General features: G+C 35.6%; 1 protein-coding gene across 1 annotated transcript in view; it reads left to right on the top strand.

Annotated features, from left to right (window-relative positions):
- The window catches only part of LOC135766966 (macrophage mannose receptor 1-like), a 43909-nt gene extending 27655 nt beyond the window's left edge, over positions 1-16254 (top strand). The window contains exons 9-32 of the mRNA XM_065276498.2: positions 74-145; positions 294-410; positions 569-684; positions 832-980; positions 1095-1294; positions 2477-2598; positions 2693-2765; positions 3283-3436; positions 3548-3583; positions 3695-3861; positions 3951-4012; positions 4652-4752; positions 4968-5110; positions 5346-5448; positions 5777-5919; positions 6033-6077; positions 6160-6259; positions 6387-6616; positions 12944-13109; positions 13226-13381; positions 13520-13633; positions 13711-13905; positions 14324-14356; positions 15544-16254. Of these exons, the coding sequence (XP_065132570.1) occupies positions 74-145; positions 294-410; positions 569-684; positions 832-980; positions 1095-1294; positions 2477-2598; positions 2693-2765; positions 3283-3436; positions 3548-3583; positions 3695-3861; positions 3951-4012; positions 4652-4752; positions 4968-5110; positions 5346-5448; positions 5777-5919; positions 6033-6077; positions 6160-6259; positions 6387-6616; positions 12944-13109; positions 13226-13381; positions 13520-13633; positions 13711-13905; positions 14324-14356; positions 15544-15761 (3015 nt within the window). The 3' untranslated portion in view covers positions 15762-16254. The remainder of the gene's footprint in view (positions 1-73; positions 146-293; positions 411-568; positions 685-831; positions 981-1094; positions 1295-2476; positions 2599-2692; positions 2766-3282; positions 3437-3547; positions 3584-3694; positions 3862-3950; positions 4013-4651; positions 4753-4967; positions 5111-5345; positions 5449-5776; positions 5920-6032; positions 6078-6159; positions 6260-6386; positions 6617-12943; positions 13110-13225; positions 13382-13519; positions 13634-13710; positions 13906-14323; positions 14357-15543) is intronic.
- Positions 16255-16571: the final 317 nt, after the last annotated feature.

Below are 16571 nucleotides of genomic sequence, written 5' to 3'. Positions count from 1 at the left end.
TCTATTTAAACGTTTCATGCATACGTTTGCAATAGACACATTTTACGTACAAATAGATACGTATTTTCATGAGATCACGTTGGAAGTGGGAGAGCCAAGTCACAACGCTCTCCATAAGGAAGACTGTGTTTTAATGAGAGGGGAGGTAAAATGACAGCAATATGATGAAAACATTTTTTTTTTCAGTAATCCTATGTATTCTATACCTAATATAATCTTTAGCTGTCTTGTTTTTTTTTCGTTATAATGGATTTATGGTCAGATCTTTTGCACAATAACTGTTTCGTCTTTAGGAGGGAAAGTGGGCAGATGAAATCTGTGAGCACAAGCGTGGATTCATCTGTAAGAAGAAAACCAGCTCCACAGCCTCAAAAAATGACACGGTTATTACAAGTCCAGGCTGTAAACCCGTAAGTGTTTATAGTTGGGAAAAATATTGCCAAAAATTTGATTTGAAGATGTATTCTAGCCATTTTATTAACAGATGATTCAAGTGTTGATTCTGAAATCTAGTTTACGTCAGTGACCGAGTTACAATTACTGACAGCTGTTTAATATCTTTGAAAAGGGTTGGACCAGGTATGGGTACTACTGTTACATGGCAGCATCCGAGACAAAGACCTTTGAAGAGGCAAAACAGATGTGTGTTAAAGATGGCGCTCAACTGGTTGATATCACATCCAGGTCATTAAACCGTTGTCAATTACTTATATTTTTGTTTATAGTACATTTCAAATTTAGAGGATATTTCAATGTCAATTTTTACTCTACGAAATATTTGAAGTTCTTCTTCAGTCATCTGATAAATAATCATGTTTTTGTTCCCATTAGGATAGAAAATGCATTCTTGATTAGTTTTGTTGGAGCACGACCGGAGAAGTATTTCTGGACAGGGCTGTCCAATCAAAGGGATCGACACACTTTTGAATGGACAAACACTAAGAAAGTTCCATATACTCATTTCAACACTGGAATGCCAGGTACAGTATTACGCTTAACAGAAAATTATAGAGAAATTAAAGTGTTTACTAATGCTAGCACCATCATGGTTGACTCATGGTGTAGCCTTCTTTTGTATTTAAAAAAATAAACAGGAAGAAAGCAAGGCTGTGTTGCCATGACGACTGGAATGCTTGCCGGACTTTGGGATGTGCTGAGTTGCTCGAATAAAGAGAAATACATTTGCAAGCAAGCAGCTGAGGGAGTGGTTACAACTCAAGCGCCACCGACCTCCGCACCTCTGAAATGTAGTGAAGAATGGGTACCAATTGGATCTAGAAACCTTTGTGTCAAGGTAAAATGACAGTAATGACACAATCTATTGGTGCATTTTTGCCAATATCTGAGATTAATTATGTATGTGTAATAATGTTGTTCACACCGAACAACAACACAAATCCTAAAATGTTATTGTAGGAACAACAAGAAATTGTGTCAGCATCAAATTGTGTTTAGTAGCTATTACCATATGTTGAATTTTTGTTATTTTAATAAGTAAAAGACAAATTAAAGGATTAGTTCATTTTCTTTAAAAAAATCCAGATAATTTACTCAGCACCATGTTATCCAAAAAGTTGATGTCTTTCTTTGTTCAGTCAAGAAGAAATTATGTTTTTTGAGGAAAACATTCCAGGATTTTTCTCATTTTAATGGATTTTAATGGACCCCAACACATAACAGTTTTAATGCAGTTTAAAATTGCAGTTTCAAAGGACTCTAAACGATCCCAAACGAGGCATAAGGGTCTTATCTAGCAAAACGATTGTCATTTTTGACAAGAAAAAGATGCACTTTTAAACCACAACTTCTTGCTTCCTCCGGTCGTGTGACCTCACGTAATACGTCAGCATGTCAAGAGGTCAAGGATGACGTATGCGAAACTACGCCCCAGTGTTTACAAGTGTGGAGAAAGAGGACCGTTCCAACGTTGTTGTATGTGGAATGATACTAGTTAATGTCTTTGTGTCAGTTTATTGTTTAAAATAGTCTGCAAATGTGCGTTTCATATATGTAACGCTTGACCTTTCCACAGCATTACGCAATTACGTGAGGTCACGCTGGCGTGTCACAGGACCGGAGATAGACGAGAAGTCGTGGTTTAAAAGTGCATTTTTTTCTTGTCAAAAATGACAATCGTTTCGCAAGATAAGACCCTTATGCCTCGTTTGGGATCGTTTAGAGTCCTTTGAAACTGCCATTTTAAACTGCATTAAAACTGTTACTGTATGTGTTGGGGTCCATTAAAATCCATTAAAATGAAAAAAATCCTGGAATGTTTTCCTCAAAAAACATAATTTCTTCTCAGCTGAACAAAGAAAGACATCAACATTTTGGATGACATGGTGGTGAGTAAATTATCTGGATCTTTCTTTTTTTTTATTGACTAATCCTTTAAAGAACATTTTGACTCTATATTACAGAATTAGGAAATTGGTAGTAGAAGACATATTTTATTTACAATTTTCTTTTTTTGAAGTTATTTGATGTAGCCTCCAACCAAAGGAAGACTTGGAATGAAGCTCTTGACTTCTGCCGAGAGTTAGGTGGAGATCTCCTGAGCATCCATCAGGAGACTGATGTTCCTTGGTCACAAGGAAGGTAATATTTATCTTGCATTTCATTAACAATGGCTGATAAATATCCAGCTAATAATGACATCAGTGTTTGACAAATCATATGGCTTTGCTTGTAGTATGTACGCTGCATGGGTTGGTTATAGTATTCAGGATCCTGCTGTGGGTTATGTGTGGAGTGATGGTTCTGCGGTGAGTACATCAATACACCATACTTTGTTGTTCACCTGCGATTTATAGATCACTTACTGTCAACTAGTATAAACAATTATTTTTAGTAAAACCAAGCAAGCAGGTACATAATCCAACATTGAAAACATTGATTTCGTTTACTAAACTGTTCCCGCAAAATACACTCTAAAAACGGCTCGGTTATGTTTGACCCATAATGGGTAAATAAATATTGGACAGAACACATGCTGGGTTAAAAATTACCCCGTGCTGGGTTAAAAATTAACCAATGTTGGGTTGTTGTTATGCAACCGTGGGGTATAATAACCCAGCAGTTGGGTTAAAATAACCCAAAATTGGTTCAATTTTTAACCCAGCACGTGTTCTGTCCAATATTTATTTACCCATTATGGGTTAAAAATAACCCAGCCATTTTTTGAGTGTATGGAAAAGTCTGAAAAAAGATTTACTTTGGTTAAGTGTGAATGTGAGAATTTACATTTGATGTTTTTTTTTTTCGAAATGTATTCTCCTTTAGTCATCTTATCAAAACTGGGCCAGTGATGAACCAAACAATTTAAACAACATTGAAAATTGCGTAGAAGTTGAAGTTTCATGGTGGGACCGTAATATTTGGTGGAATGATGTGACTTGTCAAGACAAGAAAGAATGGTATTGTCAAATCCAAAAAGGTACAACCCATTTTTTATCTAATAGGGGTTTCATTAAATTCTACCATTATTAGATTATAAATACTATTTTAATAAAGTACAAGACATTTTACCACTATCATCTCTTTATAGGAAAGACCCCAAAGCAAGTAAATATTAAAGAAATAGGTCAGTCTTCTACTTATTAAATACTAGTCACAACATGTGACATGTTCTCTTTCATACTGTTTGACGACCAAAGAAGAGCCAAAATTTGTAATGTCTTACTTTTAATTTCAGAGTATAATACGACCGAGGATGGCTGGATTGAATTTAAAGGGAATCAATATTATGTGTCTTCATACTCATCTGTCTCTGTGAATGAGGCAAGGAAAATTTGCAAGCAAGGACATGGTGATCTTGCGGTTATCAATGATGAGGAAGAGCGTGTGTTCATCTGGCATCAGGTATGACACGGCGTACAGATTTATCGAATATAATTGTATATTGAATTCACTGATTCCCAATACATGATATGTTATTCTGTCTGTCACAGGCTAAAGACATGCACACTGATGTTATTATTGGTTTGGCTGTTGATTTGGATGGGTCTTACCAGTAAGTTGAATGTGAAGAACACAAGGATATATTTTTTATCAGGCTTTTATGTTTAGGTTTAGTAACGTCACTTTAATGGCAAAGAAAAGGTTAAAAGTCAGTAATTATACTGCCTTATTTTCACAAATGTCACTTTAGTCATTTCATTGGTATTTAACTCAATAGTCTCTCTATTGCTGCAATCCATCTGTGCATGTGAGCTTTTTGACAAGACCTACTGTAGTAAAGAGTTGGAAAATCACTATTGATGCAACCAGAAACAATGCAAAGGATGAAAGTCAGAATGTTAAAATTGAACCACACATTAGGGGGCACTGTGATCCATACTGTATGTGACTGTACATACTCCATGCTGTACTCCATGTTTTGTCCAATTTGCACTTAAAGGACTTTGATGAAAAATCGACATGGCATTTAACGGTTTTTGCCAACAAACCGGTATTTCTGAATGGCTCAAGGCCAGGATTAAGCAGTTTTAAAGCAAAGTATTTGATTAATGTATAATATGTGCCAAAAGCATTCAGCTATTATCATTATTTCATTTTTGATGGAGGTGGCGTCTAGCGGCTTTTGCATTTGAGCTTCTCGTACGTTTATTGCTAAAAAGTATTTAACAATCCAATGGCTGCTTTCATCCAGATGGATAGATGGCTCCCCTGTAGTGTTTGAAGCTTGGGAAGCAAATCAGCCGGCGCTCTTGAACAGTGAGGAAAGATGTGTGAAGATGACCATAACTCAAGGTACATCTGCCGATCGTCATTCACATACGTAACTTCAGATATGAATTGTGTTATTGACCACTGATAGATTCGAAGCATTGTGCAAAGTTTTGTACAAATATCAACACAGGAAATGACTGCAGATTTCCCCATGAACTTCTTTTGTGTTAACAGATGACCTATGTGATAAATTAAAACCCATTCAAAATAAATCTATTGCATTTGAACTTTTCCAGGACTCTGGGAAACTGTCAACTGTGGTGATGAGTGGGCATATGTTTGTAAGCGAAGTGAAGCTCCTCCGGTCAATGCCACAGTGGCCCCAACAAAAGAACCAAAAGGAGGTTGTACTCGAGAGTGGAAACAATTTCAGACAAAGGTGAATAATGTAACCTTCAATCTTTTAAGAACACATCTTCACATACTGTAATACTGACAGTGTTATACTACATGAATTGGTTTCACAAGATACATTGATGATTCAGCTAAATTGTGTAGCTATTTGCAATGAAAATTAGTAATTGCAATTTATGTGTTGATAATTAATACTTTAGAATAAATATATTATAATAAATCATTTGCCATATACTTTTTGTCCATTTCCATAAACCTAGTGCTACATGATAAGAGAAGACACAAAAACATGGAAAGAAGCGAGAGAATACTGCAGAGATCTAGGTGGAGATCTGGTATCTGTCATGAATGAACAACAACAAGGTACAATTTTATCACTGCTCGCAACTCTAGATTAACTGTAATATTTATCTGTAAAAATGGCTATAAAACAGCTATTGACCAATCAGAGTCAAGGACTGGGAAGTACAGCAAAACATTAGCACATCTGGTGACAATAGAAAAATTCTGCTTTTGTCTTCTTTTTCAAATGTTTTATATATAATATGCATGTTAGATTTTTATTTAAAAAAAAAAAATTTTTATAATATCCCACCGTTTTTAAAAAAACCTACAAATGCTATGCTGCTAGATTTGATTTGTTGCTGATTAGGATATTTTGTGAATAATGCATCATGTTGGACTTTTGCAGCCTATTTTACAACAATGCTACCTGATAAAACTACAGACCTTTGGATTGGACTCAGCAATCTGGCAAATGGAAGGTTCAAGTGGACAGATGGAAGTAGTGTGGAATTCACACATTGGGCCAGAGGAGAACCACACACGTATCATGTAAATTGCAAATCTTAATACATTTAAATAGTTAAAACTTGGTGTCGATTTAATGTTATCTGCATGACCCGTGAAAATGATTTTCATTTAAATACTTGTTGTTGCACTTACAGTGGTTTGGGTATCATTGGACTAAATATGTGTCTTCAAGCGATGAGGTAATGTGAAAATGTGATGTTATACAGGTCATTAATGAAAATAGAATAAAGGGCTACAATGACACATTGCTTGTTTAAACAGGAATGTGCTGTTATTGGACATGGTTCGAGTTTTGACTTTGGAAAATGGGTGGCAACCGACTGTAATGCAACTCACGGTTTCATCTGCGCCCGTGATATTGGTGAGCCTAGCTAAATCTTCTAGACATCTTGTAGATTTTTACATTTTGTTTCATTTTTTTCATCTCGTGGCTCTTAAGGCAAATAATGAATAAATAAATCAAATGTTTACATTCTTTATACTTTCAGATCCTGCATTGACCTCAGTGCCGTTTGAATTTCCTGACACTTTTGTGAAGATGGGAAATTCATCGCTTAAAGTGATTAAAGAGAACCAAACATGGGATGAGGCAAACCGCCGGTGTGAGTCGCATGGCGCTCATCTGGTCAGCATTCGGAGCTCAATTACACAAGCTTATGCCCAGTTACAGGTCTTCAGAACCCAGCAGCCCATTTGGATCGGTCTTAACAGTGTAAAGGTAGATTATTAGTTAATATTAATGTTGCTCTTTAAATAAAGTATTCGCCCTGAAATGAAAATTCTGTTATCATAATTCACCCTGAGGAAAGTTTAGGCTTTTACATATATATATATATATATATATATATATATATATATATATATATATATATATATATATATATATATATACAGTCTTGTTCAAAATAATAGCAGTACAATGTGACTAACCAGAATAATCAAGGTTTTTAGTATATTTTTTTTATTGCTACGTGGCAAACAAGTTACCAGTAGGTTCAGTAGATTCTCAGAAAACAAATGAGACCCAGCATTCATGATATGCACGCTCTTAAGGCTGTGCAATTGGGCAATTAGTTGAATTAGTTGAAAGGGGTGTGTTCAAAAAAATAGCAGTGTGGCATTCAATCACTGAGGTCATCAATTTTGTGAAGAAACAGGTGTGAATCAGGTGGCCCCTATTTAAGGATGAAGCCAACACTTGTTGAACATGCATTTGAAAGCTGAGGAAAATGGGTCGTTCAAGACATTGTTCAGAAGAACAGCGTACTTTGATTAAAAAGTTGATTGGAGAGGGGAAAACCTATAAAGAGGTGCAAAAAATGATAGGCTGTTCAGCTAAAATGATCTCCAATGCCTTAAAATGGAGAGCAAAACCAGAGAGACGTGGAAGAAAACGGAAGACAACCATCAAAATGGATAGAAGAATAACCAGAATGGCAAAGGCTCAGCCAATGATCACCTCCAGGATGATCAAAGACAGTCTGGAGTTACCTGTAAGTACTGTGACAGTTAGAAGACGTCTGTGTGAAGCTAATCTATTTTCAAGAATCCCCCGCAAAGTCCCTCTGTTAAAAAAAAGGCATGTGCAGAAGAGGTTACAATTTGCAAAAGAACACATCAACTGGCAAGAGAAATGGAGGAACATTTTGTGGACTGATGAGAGTAAAATTGTTCTTTTTGGGTCCAAGGGCCACAGGCAGTTTGTGAGACGACCCCCAAACTCTGAATTCAAGCCACAGTACACAGTGAAGACAGTGAAGCATGGAGGTGCAAGCATCATGATATGGGCATGTTTCTTCTACTATGGTGTTGGGCCTATTTATCGCATACCAGGGATCATGGATCAGTTTGCATATGTTAAAATACTTGAAGAGGTCATGTTGCCCTATGCTGAAGAGGACATGCCCTTGAAATGGTTGTTTCAACAAGACAATGACCCAAAACACACTAGTAAACGGGCAAAGTCTTGGTTCCAAACCAACAAAATTAATGTTATGGAGTGGCCAGCCCAATCTCCAGACCTTAAACCAATTGAGAACTTGTGGGGTGATATCAAAAATGCTGTTTCTGAAGCAAAACCAAGAAATGTGAATGAATTGTGGAATGTTGTTAAAGAATCATGGAGTGGAATAACAGCTGAGAGGTGCCACAAGTTGGTTGACTCCATGCCACACAGATGTCAAGCAGTTTTAAAAAAACTGTGGTCATACAACTAAATATTAGTTTAGTGATTCACAGGACTGCTAAATCCCAGAAAAAAATTTTTTTGTACAAAATAGTTTTGAGTTTGTACAGTCAAAGGTGGACACTGCTATTTTTTTGGACACACCCCTTTCAACTAATTGCCCAATTGCACAGCCTTAAGAGCGTGAATATCATGAATGTTTATTTATTTGTTTATTTATTTGGGTCCCCATTAGCTTCCACAATGTGGTTGCTAGTCTTCCTGGGGCCCACAAAGTGCTAAAACATATACACAATTAAAATACACCAAGTAAAACATACATAGGTTTAACATACATATAACATAGCCACATGTATACTTTTATCCACATATACACATCACACATACAGCATTTAAAAATCTCATTACCTATAACAGTCACAAATTAACTGGTATAAGACTATTAATTGTCCTCTGTTTTAAAGTCTTCTTAAAATGACATATGTTGGATATATGCCTTATTCTTAAGTCCAATTTATTCCAAGCAGATGCCGATCTAACTAATACTGTTCTTAGCATACAATTGGACCTTGCAGATGGAACCACTAACACACCTGAGCTCACCTGACGCGTTACATGTCCGTGACAATACCCACTAAAAACCAATTTGTCTACAAAAGATTTTGGATTATTTTTAAATAGAGCATTATGCATATAACATAAAAGACTTATATTAAGTTTGTCCTTCACCTTAAGCCAGCCCAAACAAGTATGCATTTTATCCACACTAGTGCGAAAAGAGCAACCAAGGGCTACCCTTGCAGCTCTGTTCTGTACGATTTGTAATTTTTTCAGATGTTCCTGTCCAGCACTGGACCAAATTACTGGGCAGTACTCCAGATGTGACAGAACTAAAGCCTGGACAACTGTTTTCATAACTAATGGTGGACAATATGCTGAACATCTCCGGGAAACAGCAATGCCTTTGGCCATTTTAGACACAATATGGTCAATCTGATCAACCCAAGAGAGCTGACTATCGAGCTTCACACCCAAAAGTTTAGTCTGACTCACTTGCTCTACCACAGATGTATCAATAAATAAATTTAAATTACAAGGCATGCCAAGCATATGTTTAGTACCAAAGACTATACATTTAGTTTTAGATATATTGAGAGCTAATTTATTAAGTTTCACCCAATTTGTAATGGCATTAAGTTCACTCTGCAAGGTGCAATTTATGTCCGTTATTGTGGGCGATGCATAAAACATTGTAGCATCATCTGCATAGAGTACAACATCTGCTCTTGACACAGCATGTGACAGATCATTAACAAACACAGAAAACAACAATGGACCCAAACAGCTGCCCTGAGGAATACCACATGACAACTGTTTACAATCAGAAAAGCTCCCATTGAAAAATACCCGCTGACTTCTACCAGAGAGATAACTGCTTATCAATGATACAGATAGATGTGAAAACCCATAGCACTTAAGCTTAGACCGTAAAATGTCATGGTCAATAACATCAAAGGCTGCTGTGAAATCCAGCAGCACTGCACCCACAAGCTTTTTGTCATCCATAAAAGTTAACCACTGGTCTATCATTTCTACCAATGCAGTGTTAGTGGAGTGTCCTGGCTTATAAGCATGTTGTGAATTGGAGAGCAAATCATTTGATACAAAGTACTGCATCATTTGATTAAAAAGTAACTTTTCAAATATTTTGCTCAATATAGGTAGAATGCTGATTGGTCTACAGTTTGATTCAGTGAGACCCAATCTATCATCTTTCACTAAAGGTATAATTTTGGACTGCTTCCAAATTTCCGGAAACACCCCACTTATCACAGATCTATTAAAAATATGACTAATAGGCTTGCATAAGATGTTAGCAACAGTTTTAAAAATTTTGCCATCCAAGTGATCTGTACCTGCAGTTTTTTCCTCTGGGAGAGAGAGCAACATCCTTTCAACAGTTTCCTCTCTAACTGTACCAAATGTCAATGAACAAGATTTATTCCTCATAATGTTCTTCACATTACTACAAGGTGAATCCTCAGGGTATGATAACATACTAGATCTTAAAATTTCTGTTTTCTTTATAAAAAAGTCATTCAAATGATTTGCTATATCCAAAGGTTTAGTGATTATTTCTGCTGCTGTTTCCAAATACTTATTAGAACACTTTGGCTTTTTACACATTATTTCATTTATCACTTTCCACAATTGCTTGCTATTATTTGATGAGTTACTAATCTTTTGACTAAAATATATTTTCTTTTTTAATCTATTTAGCTTTGTCACTTTATTTCTCAACATACAATAATACCTTTCATCCATATCACTTTTAGATTTTAGAATTTCAGCTTTGGCATTATCCCTTTCCCTCATAATAGATTTTAGCTCGGCATCTAACCAAGGAGCATTATTGCCTTTTATCGACCTTTTTCTAATTGGTGCATGTTTGTCAACTATTTTCATAAACCTATCCATGAAAATACGTAAAGAAGCATTAACATCCTCCTCGTCACAAACCGCCGACCAAGTGGACCTTTCAACATCTTCCACAAACGCATTAGAATCAAACGTTTTGTAAGACCTTCGATAGACAATCCTTGCACCAGATTTAGGCAATTTAGTTTTCTTTGTTGTGATGATTAAATTATGATCACTGCATCCTACTCCTACTGAGATGACATGTGAACACAACTCATACACATTTGTAAAAATGTGGTCAATGCATGTTGATTTGAATTTACCATTCAGAGAAATTCTTGTGGGTTGTGTTACAATCTGCTTAAGGTTAGAAGCATTAGTTATAGTGATCATCTTTTTACGTAAATAACACTTCTTTGAGAACCAATCAATGTTGAAATCCCCCAACAGAAAGATGTCTTTGGTTTGAGCAGATGCCTTCTCAATGTTATCACATATTTTTTCCAAATACTCTACATTCGAACTGGGAGGTCGGTAACCGCAGCCCACTAAAATGGGTTTGTTAAACTGAATATTTAACTGTAGCCATATCATTTCAATGTCGCTGCTCATCAAATCTTCCCTTGGAGTGACTACAATATTTTCTCTAATATAGAATGCAACACCCCCACCATTTTGATTTCTATCCTTTCTAAATAGTCTATACCCCTCAATAGCTAGCTGTGAATTATCAAAACTGGAGTCTAAGTGTGTTTCTGATAAAGCAAATACATGAATCCCATTGGAACAGATGTTTATAATTTCATGTACCTTATTTCTGAGACTACAAATGTTCAAATGAGCTAAAACTAAACCTTTCTTAGGCAAGTTTGAAAGTAAATTTGTCATATTAATAAGATTAAAACATCAAAGCAAAAACAAAACACAAACATCAGGATAAAAATTAACGGTCATGAGCAGTTATTCAGATGCTTGCTTCTGTCCATTTGCTGGCCAAATTATAAGCTTATCATACCTTAAACTGGCTCTTTCACCTTTCTCTCTTGCCTCTTTCAGTTTTGGCAGCAGTTCACGTCTCCTCTGCTGCACCAAATCAGAAAAATCTTCATTGATATAAATGTTTGTACCCTTTAATTTCTTAGTGGAGGAAAGGATACGCTGTCGATCTTTAAATCTAAAAAGCTTCACAACAACTTTTCTTGGCTTTCTTCCCTCATGGAATTGGCCAATCCGGTGGACCCTTTCCATCTCGATTGTAGAACCATCCAGACCCAAATTATTAGACAGCATTTGTTGAATCTTCTTTTCCAATCCACTGATTGTTTCACCTTTTTCCTCTGTGATCCCATCAATTAGTAGATTAGATCTCCTTGAATGATTTTCCATTTGATCTAACTTCTCCAACAGATCCTCCAATTCCTGCTTTGATTTTGAAATGCTGCTCTCAAATGATCTAATTTTTATGTCAATGTCATTCTTCTTAGCTTTCATCTCATCCATGATGCCTTGTGTGAACTGCAGACTAGTTTTTAATTCTTGCACATCTCTAATCACATCATCCAACCTTTTCGCATTTCCATCCATAATAATTTGAACGAAGCTCTTGAAATTGTCCTGTTGTTGTTTTAACATTTCCTTATAAAATTCTCTCTGCTGATCCATCATGTGGGTCAACACACCCATGGTTACAACTGTATCATCCTCTGATGGTTGTTTACTTCCTTTGGGAGGCATGATTCCACAATCTTACCAAGATGTACTAAGATAGAGGTGGCAGGCCCACCAGGCCCAAAAGCCTCTCAAACAGTTGACACGATGAAACTGTCAAATTCACTCGTCACACAAGTCCAATATTCAAAATATGGAGACTAAATGCATATATTGACCAAATGCTGACCTTAAAGTAATGGTCCAATATGTGATTGCAATGATTTGTATTAGATTGTAGAGAGCTCACATAAGCATGGCAGTCACATAAGCATGGCAGCCCAACTGTAGTGGGTAAATGTTCTGAAAATGCTTGAAAGTGAAGCCTGTTTTCCTATAGAGGCGTTCAAGTTCAAGAATGCTGGGTCTTGTTTGTTTTCTGAGAATCTACTGAACCTACTGGTAACTTGTTTGCCACGTAGCAATAAAAAATATACTAAAAACCTTGATTATTCTGGTTAAACACATTGTACTGCTATTATTTTGAACAAGACTGTATATATATATGAACACTGAATATATATGTATTTTACCACCCCTGTGACAGCTTGGGAACATTTCTTTTGACAGTGTACAATGAAAGTGGATATATACAGTCCAAAAGATACAAAAATGTACAGTAACATGTAGTCATATTGAATCACTCAAGCATTACGTAGAATAACACTGAACAGCCTCTAGTGTAAATATTTTTTTCACACATAACACACATGTACTTGCATTCACTTTCAGACAAATGGTTACTTTTTATGGATAAATAACTGGCCCATGAAAAAGGAAAAATGGGCCTTTAGTGAGCCACGGCCAAACCGCCCTTGTGTTTACATGGATGTAAATGGACAATGGAGAACAGCCTTCTGCAATAAAACCTTTCACAGTATCTGTGAGCAGTCAACAGGTGAGTCCAACTACTGTTCTCTCTACATTTTTCTTGAAACTTTTCATGTAACTCTAAACTGTACTATAAACACAACTATACCCATATTAAAGACCTACAACAAATAATTCCCATAGAGATTCCTCCCACACCTCCGGCACAGTATCCCGGACAGTGTCCCGAATCAACAGAAGATAGCCCACTGAGGTGGATCCCGTTCAGAGACAGCTGCTATTCTTTTGTAAGAGACCCCCAGCCATGGGGCAGAGCCTCAAGAATCTGTCTGACATGGGGTGAGTAAATGAACAGATCGAAATGCCAGTTTTATCATGTTATAATACTTTTTTTTTTTATTGTTGTATCACTATTAGTATTATAAATTTGCTGAATGTGCATAAAACATGTTTGCATGTTGATTTTCTGTCTATCAGGAGCATCACTTGTCAGTGTTATGGATGAAGCAGAGGATACGTTTTTAAAAAACAACATCTTATTGCTGGAAAATCACAAAGATTATTGGATAGGTCTTTTCCAGACCTTTAAAGGTAAAGCTTTATTCTATTTAATCAATTGATCTTCTTCAAAGACTGACTCATGTTGGTTATTATTTGGGTCTGTGCAGGACACTGGTTATGGACGGATGGCAATGTGGTAGATTACACTAACTGGGAACCTAAAGAAAATTATGTTGATGAAGAAGAACATTTTGAACAATTTTTTGACATTCCCTTTTGTACATGTATCTACCGCCACACTAAAAAATGGCAAAAAAAGCATTGCGATGCCTACCAACCATATATCTGCAAAACAGCCAAAGGTAAGGATTGTTAGAGCAGAATTCACAAACACTTCTTTATTTTTGACATTTTGTATTACAGGGCAGAGTCAAAGGCAATATATCTTGCTACTGTAGCTTTAAAGCTAGTTTTTTTCAAAAAACTTGTAAATGTTTGATAGCCTACACAGAATAAACAAAATGATCTACTGTATCATACATTGAGAAGTAGGGAATGCTGGCTCTGATCTCCCTTCTATCATCATACTACATTATAAAAGATTTTTAAATGATAAGATCATCTAAATGTTTATCTAAATATTTATTAATTTCTTATGGCAAAAGTGATCAAGCTTAAAATTATCATTTCATCTAGCCTCATTCTAAAGCAAGTTTTAGTCATTTATACTATATATTATCTTTAAATATCTCACAGTAATATGATCTGCTTTCCCTGCAGTAATATATCCAACACTTAAGGCTCCAGATAAAGGTATGGTGACTTAATTCCTAATGCTTTTCTATTACTTACAGTTTTTTAAGAAACACTGCTTGAAAATGATTCAAGCCATTTAAAAAGCAATAAACATGTATGCTTATATGTGACCAAGTCTGCTCATATGGAAACCTAGCTAAAGACATTTTGGTAACACTTTACAATAAAGTTGTATTTGTTAACTGTAAGGGTGGATTCACTACAGTGGTTTAGTCTGTAGGAACGCAGAAATGACTGAGAAATGTTAACAGCAAGATATTATAAAACTGTGTATTTCTGGTCAATTTTCACCCTTCTGCAACATATACCAACGACGGAAATAAGTGCAGTTATAATAGCAAAATATGTGGGAGAGCATTGCTAGAATATAAATATATTGAATTGCAATATGTAGCATTTAAGTTTTAACACTAAATCAAAACTAAACAACAGATTTGTAAATGAAAAGGTTTAATAACAGCACTGACTTAAAGTTACAATTGAAATGGTTAACCTTTAAATGCATGAAATGGTACTTAATACAAACAATTAACTGTTTCCAATGTATGTGAGATATTACCTGATAAGATAGAGAACAGAGAAAGAAAGAAAGTTTAGAAGAAAGAGAATCACCATTAAGAACTGGAATCTAGGCCTAAAGGCCTAAACCCAAGAACTCAGGTAAAGAAGAAAAGCAGAGGGCAGACAGCAAATGGCAAATGCCAAAAGGCAAAAGCCCAGAGCTCATGAAAACCAAGACCTTTATTCTCTATCCATTGACCATGTGACTAAACCTAACATGATACATTCAACTGACCAATCAGAAGACCACACCTTAAACCCCCACTGTATTGAACAAACAGCTGTAACAATAGTCTTTGTAAGCACAGGAATGCAGATGGTACAGTATGGAAATGGGGGTTGTGACAAATTGTGATGAAGTAATAAATTCCTATATTTTTAATCCTACAAATAACAATTACCATAGGTAGTGCATTAGCTAACATGAACTAACAATGAACAATACATCTGCAGCATTTATTAAACTTTGTGCATGTTAATTTCATTATTTACAAATTAATTTATAAAATTAAGTATTGTAAATGTTCCAATTAACTAATGCACCATGAACTAACATGAATAACTGTATTGACATTAAAGCTACACAACAGAGAATCACTAATGCCGTTTTCTGATTTTCACAGGTCCTGAACCTCATAGGGTTTATACTGGATTGGCAGTGTTCTTGTCCATTGCAGGGTTGGGTGTATTAGGACTCCTTGCTTACATTTACATCTACAAAGGTCCAAAAAGACTTTCTTTGCCTACATTTGAAAATCCCTTATATAATAACACGGAGACATCTCGTTCTAGAAGTAAAGACTCCAGAGCGTTGATTGACAACATTGAGATCACAGAATAGATCTGTCTTTCATGCTGCATGAAACCTTCATATGTTTATACTGTCTCAGTGCTGCTCATTGTCTAAAGCATTTGGTGAAAATTCACAAAGTATGACTATCTAATAGATTATTACACAGCTACTTACAGTACAACATACAGTAACTAAGTACATGAACATACATATTGAGTTGATAATTATTATGTAAAAAACTTAAGAGACTGTGGCCGTCACTCTTAATAAATTGAAATAAAAAGGTACACGTAAACTTTATAGGCCAAATTTTGCTTCGAGTGTCATCTTCTATGGATCCACACAAAGGAAAAGATGCCACCCAGCATCTGAAGTTTTAGATATTATGTAAATTCAAATCATAAAGCATTTTCTTTTTTAAATTCTTATTTTATGCAGATGTCATATACTGAATGTGTATTTATAATGTAGTGTTAAATGCTTCAGAGCATTATTTCTTGACTGCTTTTAAGTAGTGAATAAAAAAATGAGAACTACTGTACATCTGTGAATCAATAAACAATACAGAAATGAATAAATGTGAAGTCTCCAGTGGTACAGAAAATTCTAAAAAGACATTTTACAGTTAGATTGAATATAGAGATATTCCAGTGCAGCAGCAACTCTTCTCAGTTTTATCAGTCCATATCTACAAAGGCATTTATGAGCTATATACAAATGCATAGAAACCATTTTTAAACTATAATGTTTTCACAAACTAATGCATAGAGTATCAGAAAACCATATAGTATCATAAGATACAAATAAATGTTATGCTTTTAGCAACCCAGTCTCACCCCATCGACACTTGACCATTCG

This window comes from Paramisgurnus dabryanus, chromosome 6, assembly GCF_030506205.2.
Source record: "Paramisgurnus dabryanus chromosome 6, PD_genome_1.1, whole genome shotgun sequence".
NCBI lineage: Eukaryota > Metazoa > Chordata > Actinopteri > Cypriniformes > Cobitidae > Paramisgurnus > Paramisgurnus dabryanus.
This window is presented reverse-complemented; position numbering and strand designations above follow the sequence as displayed.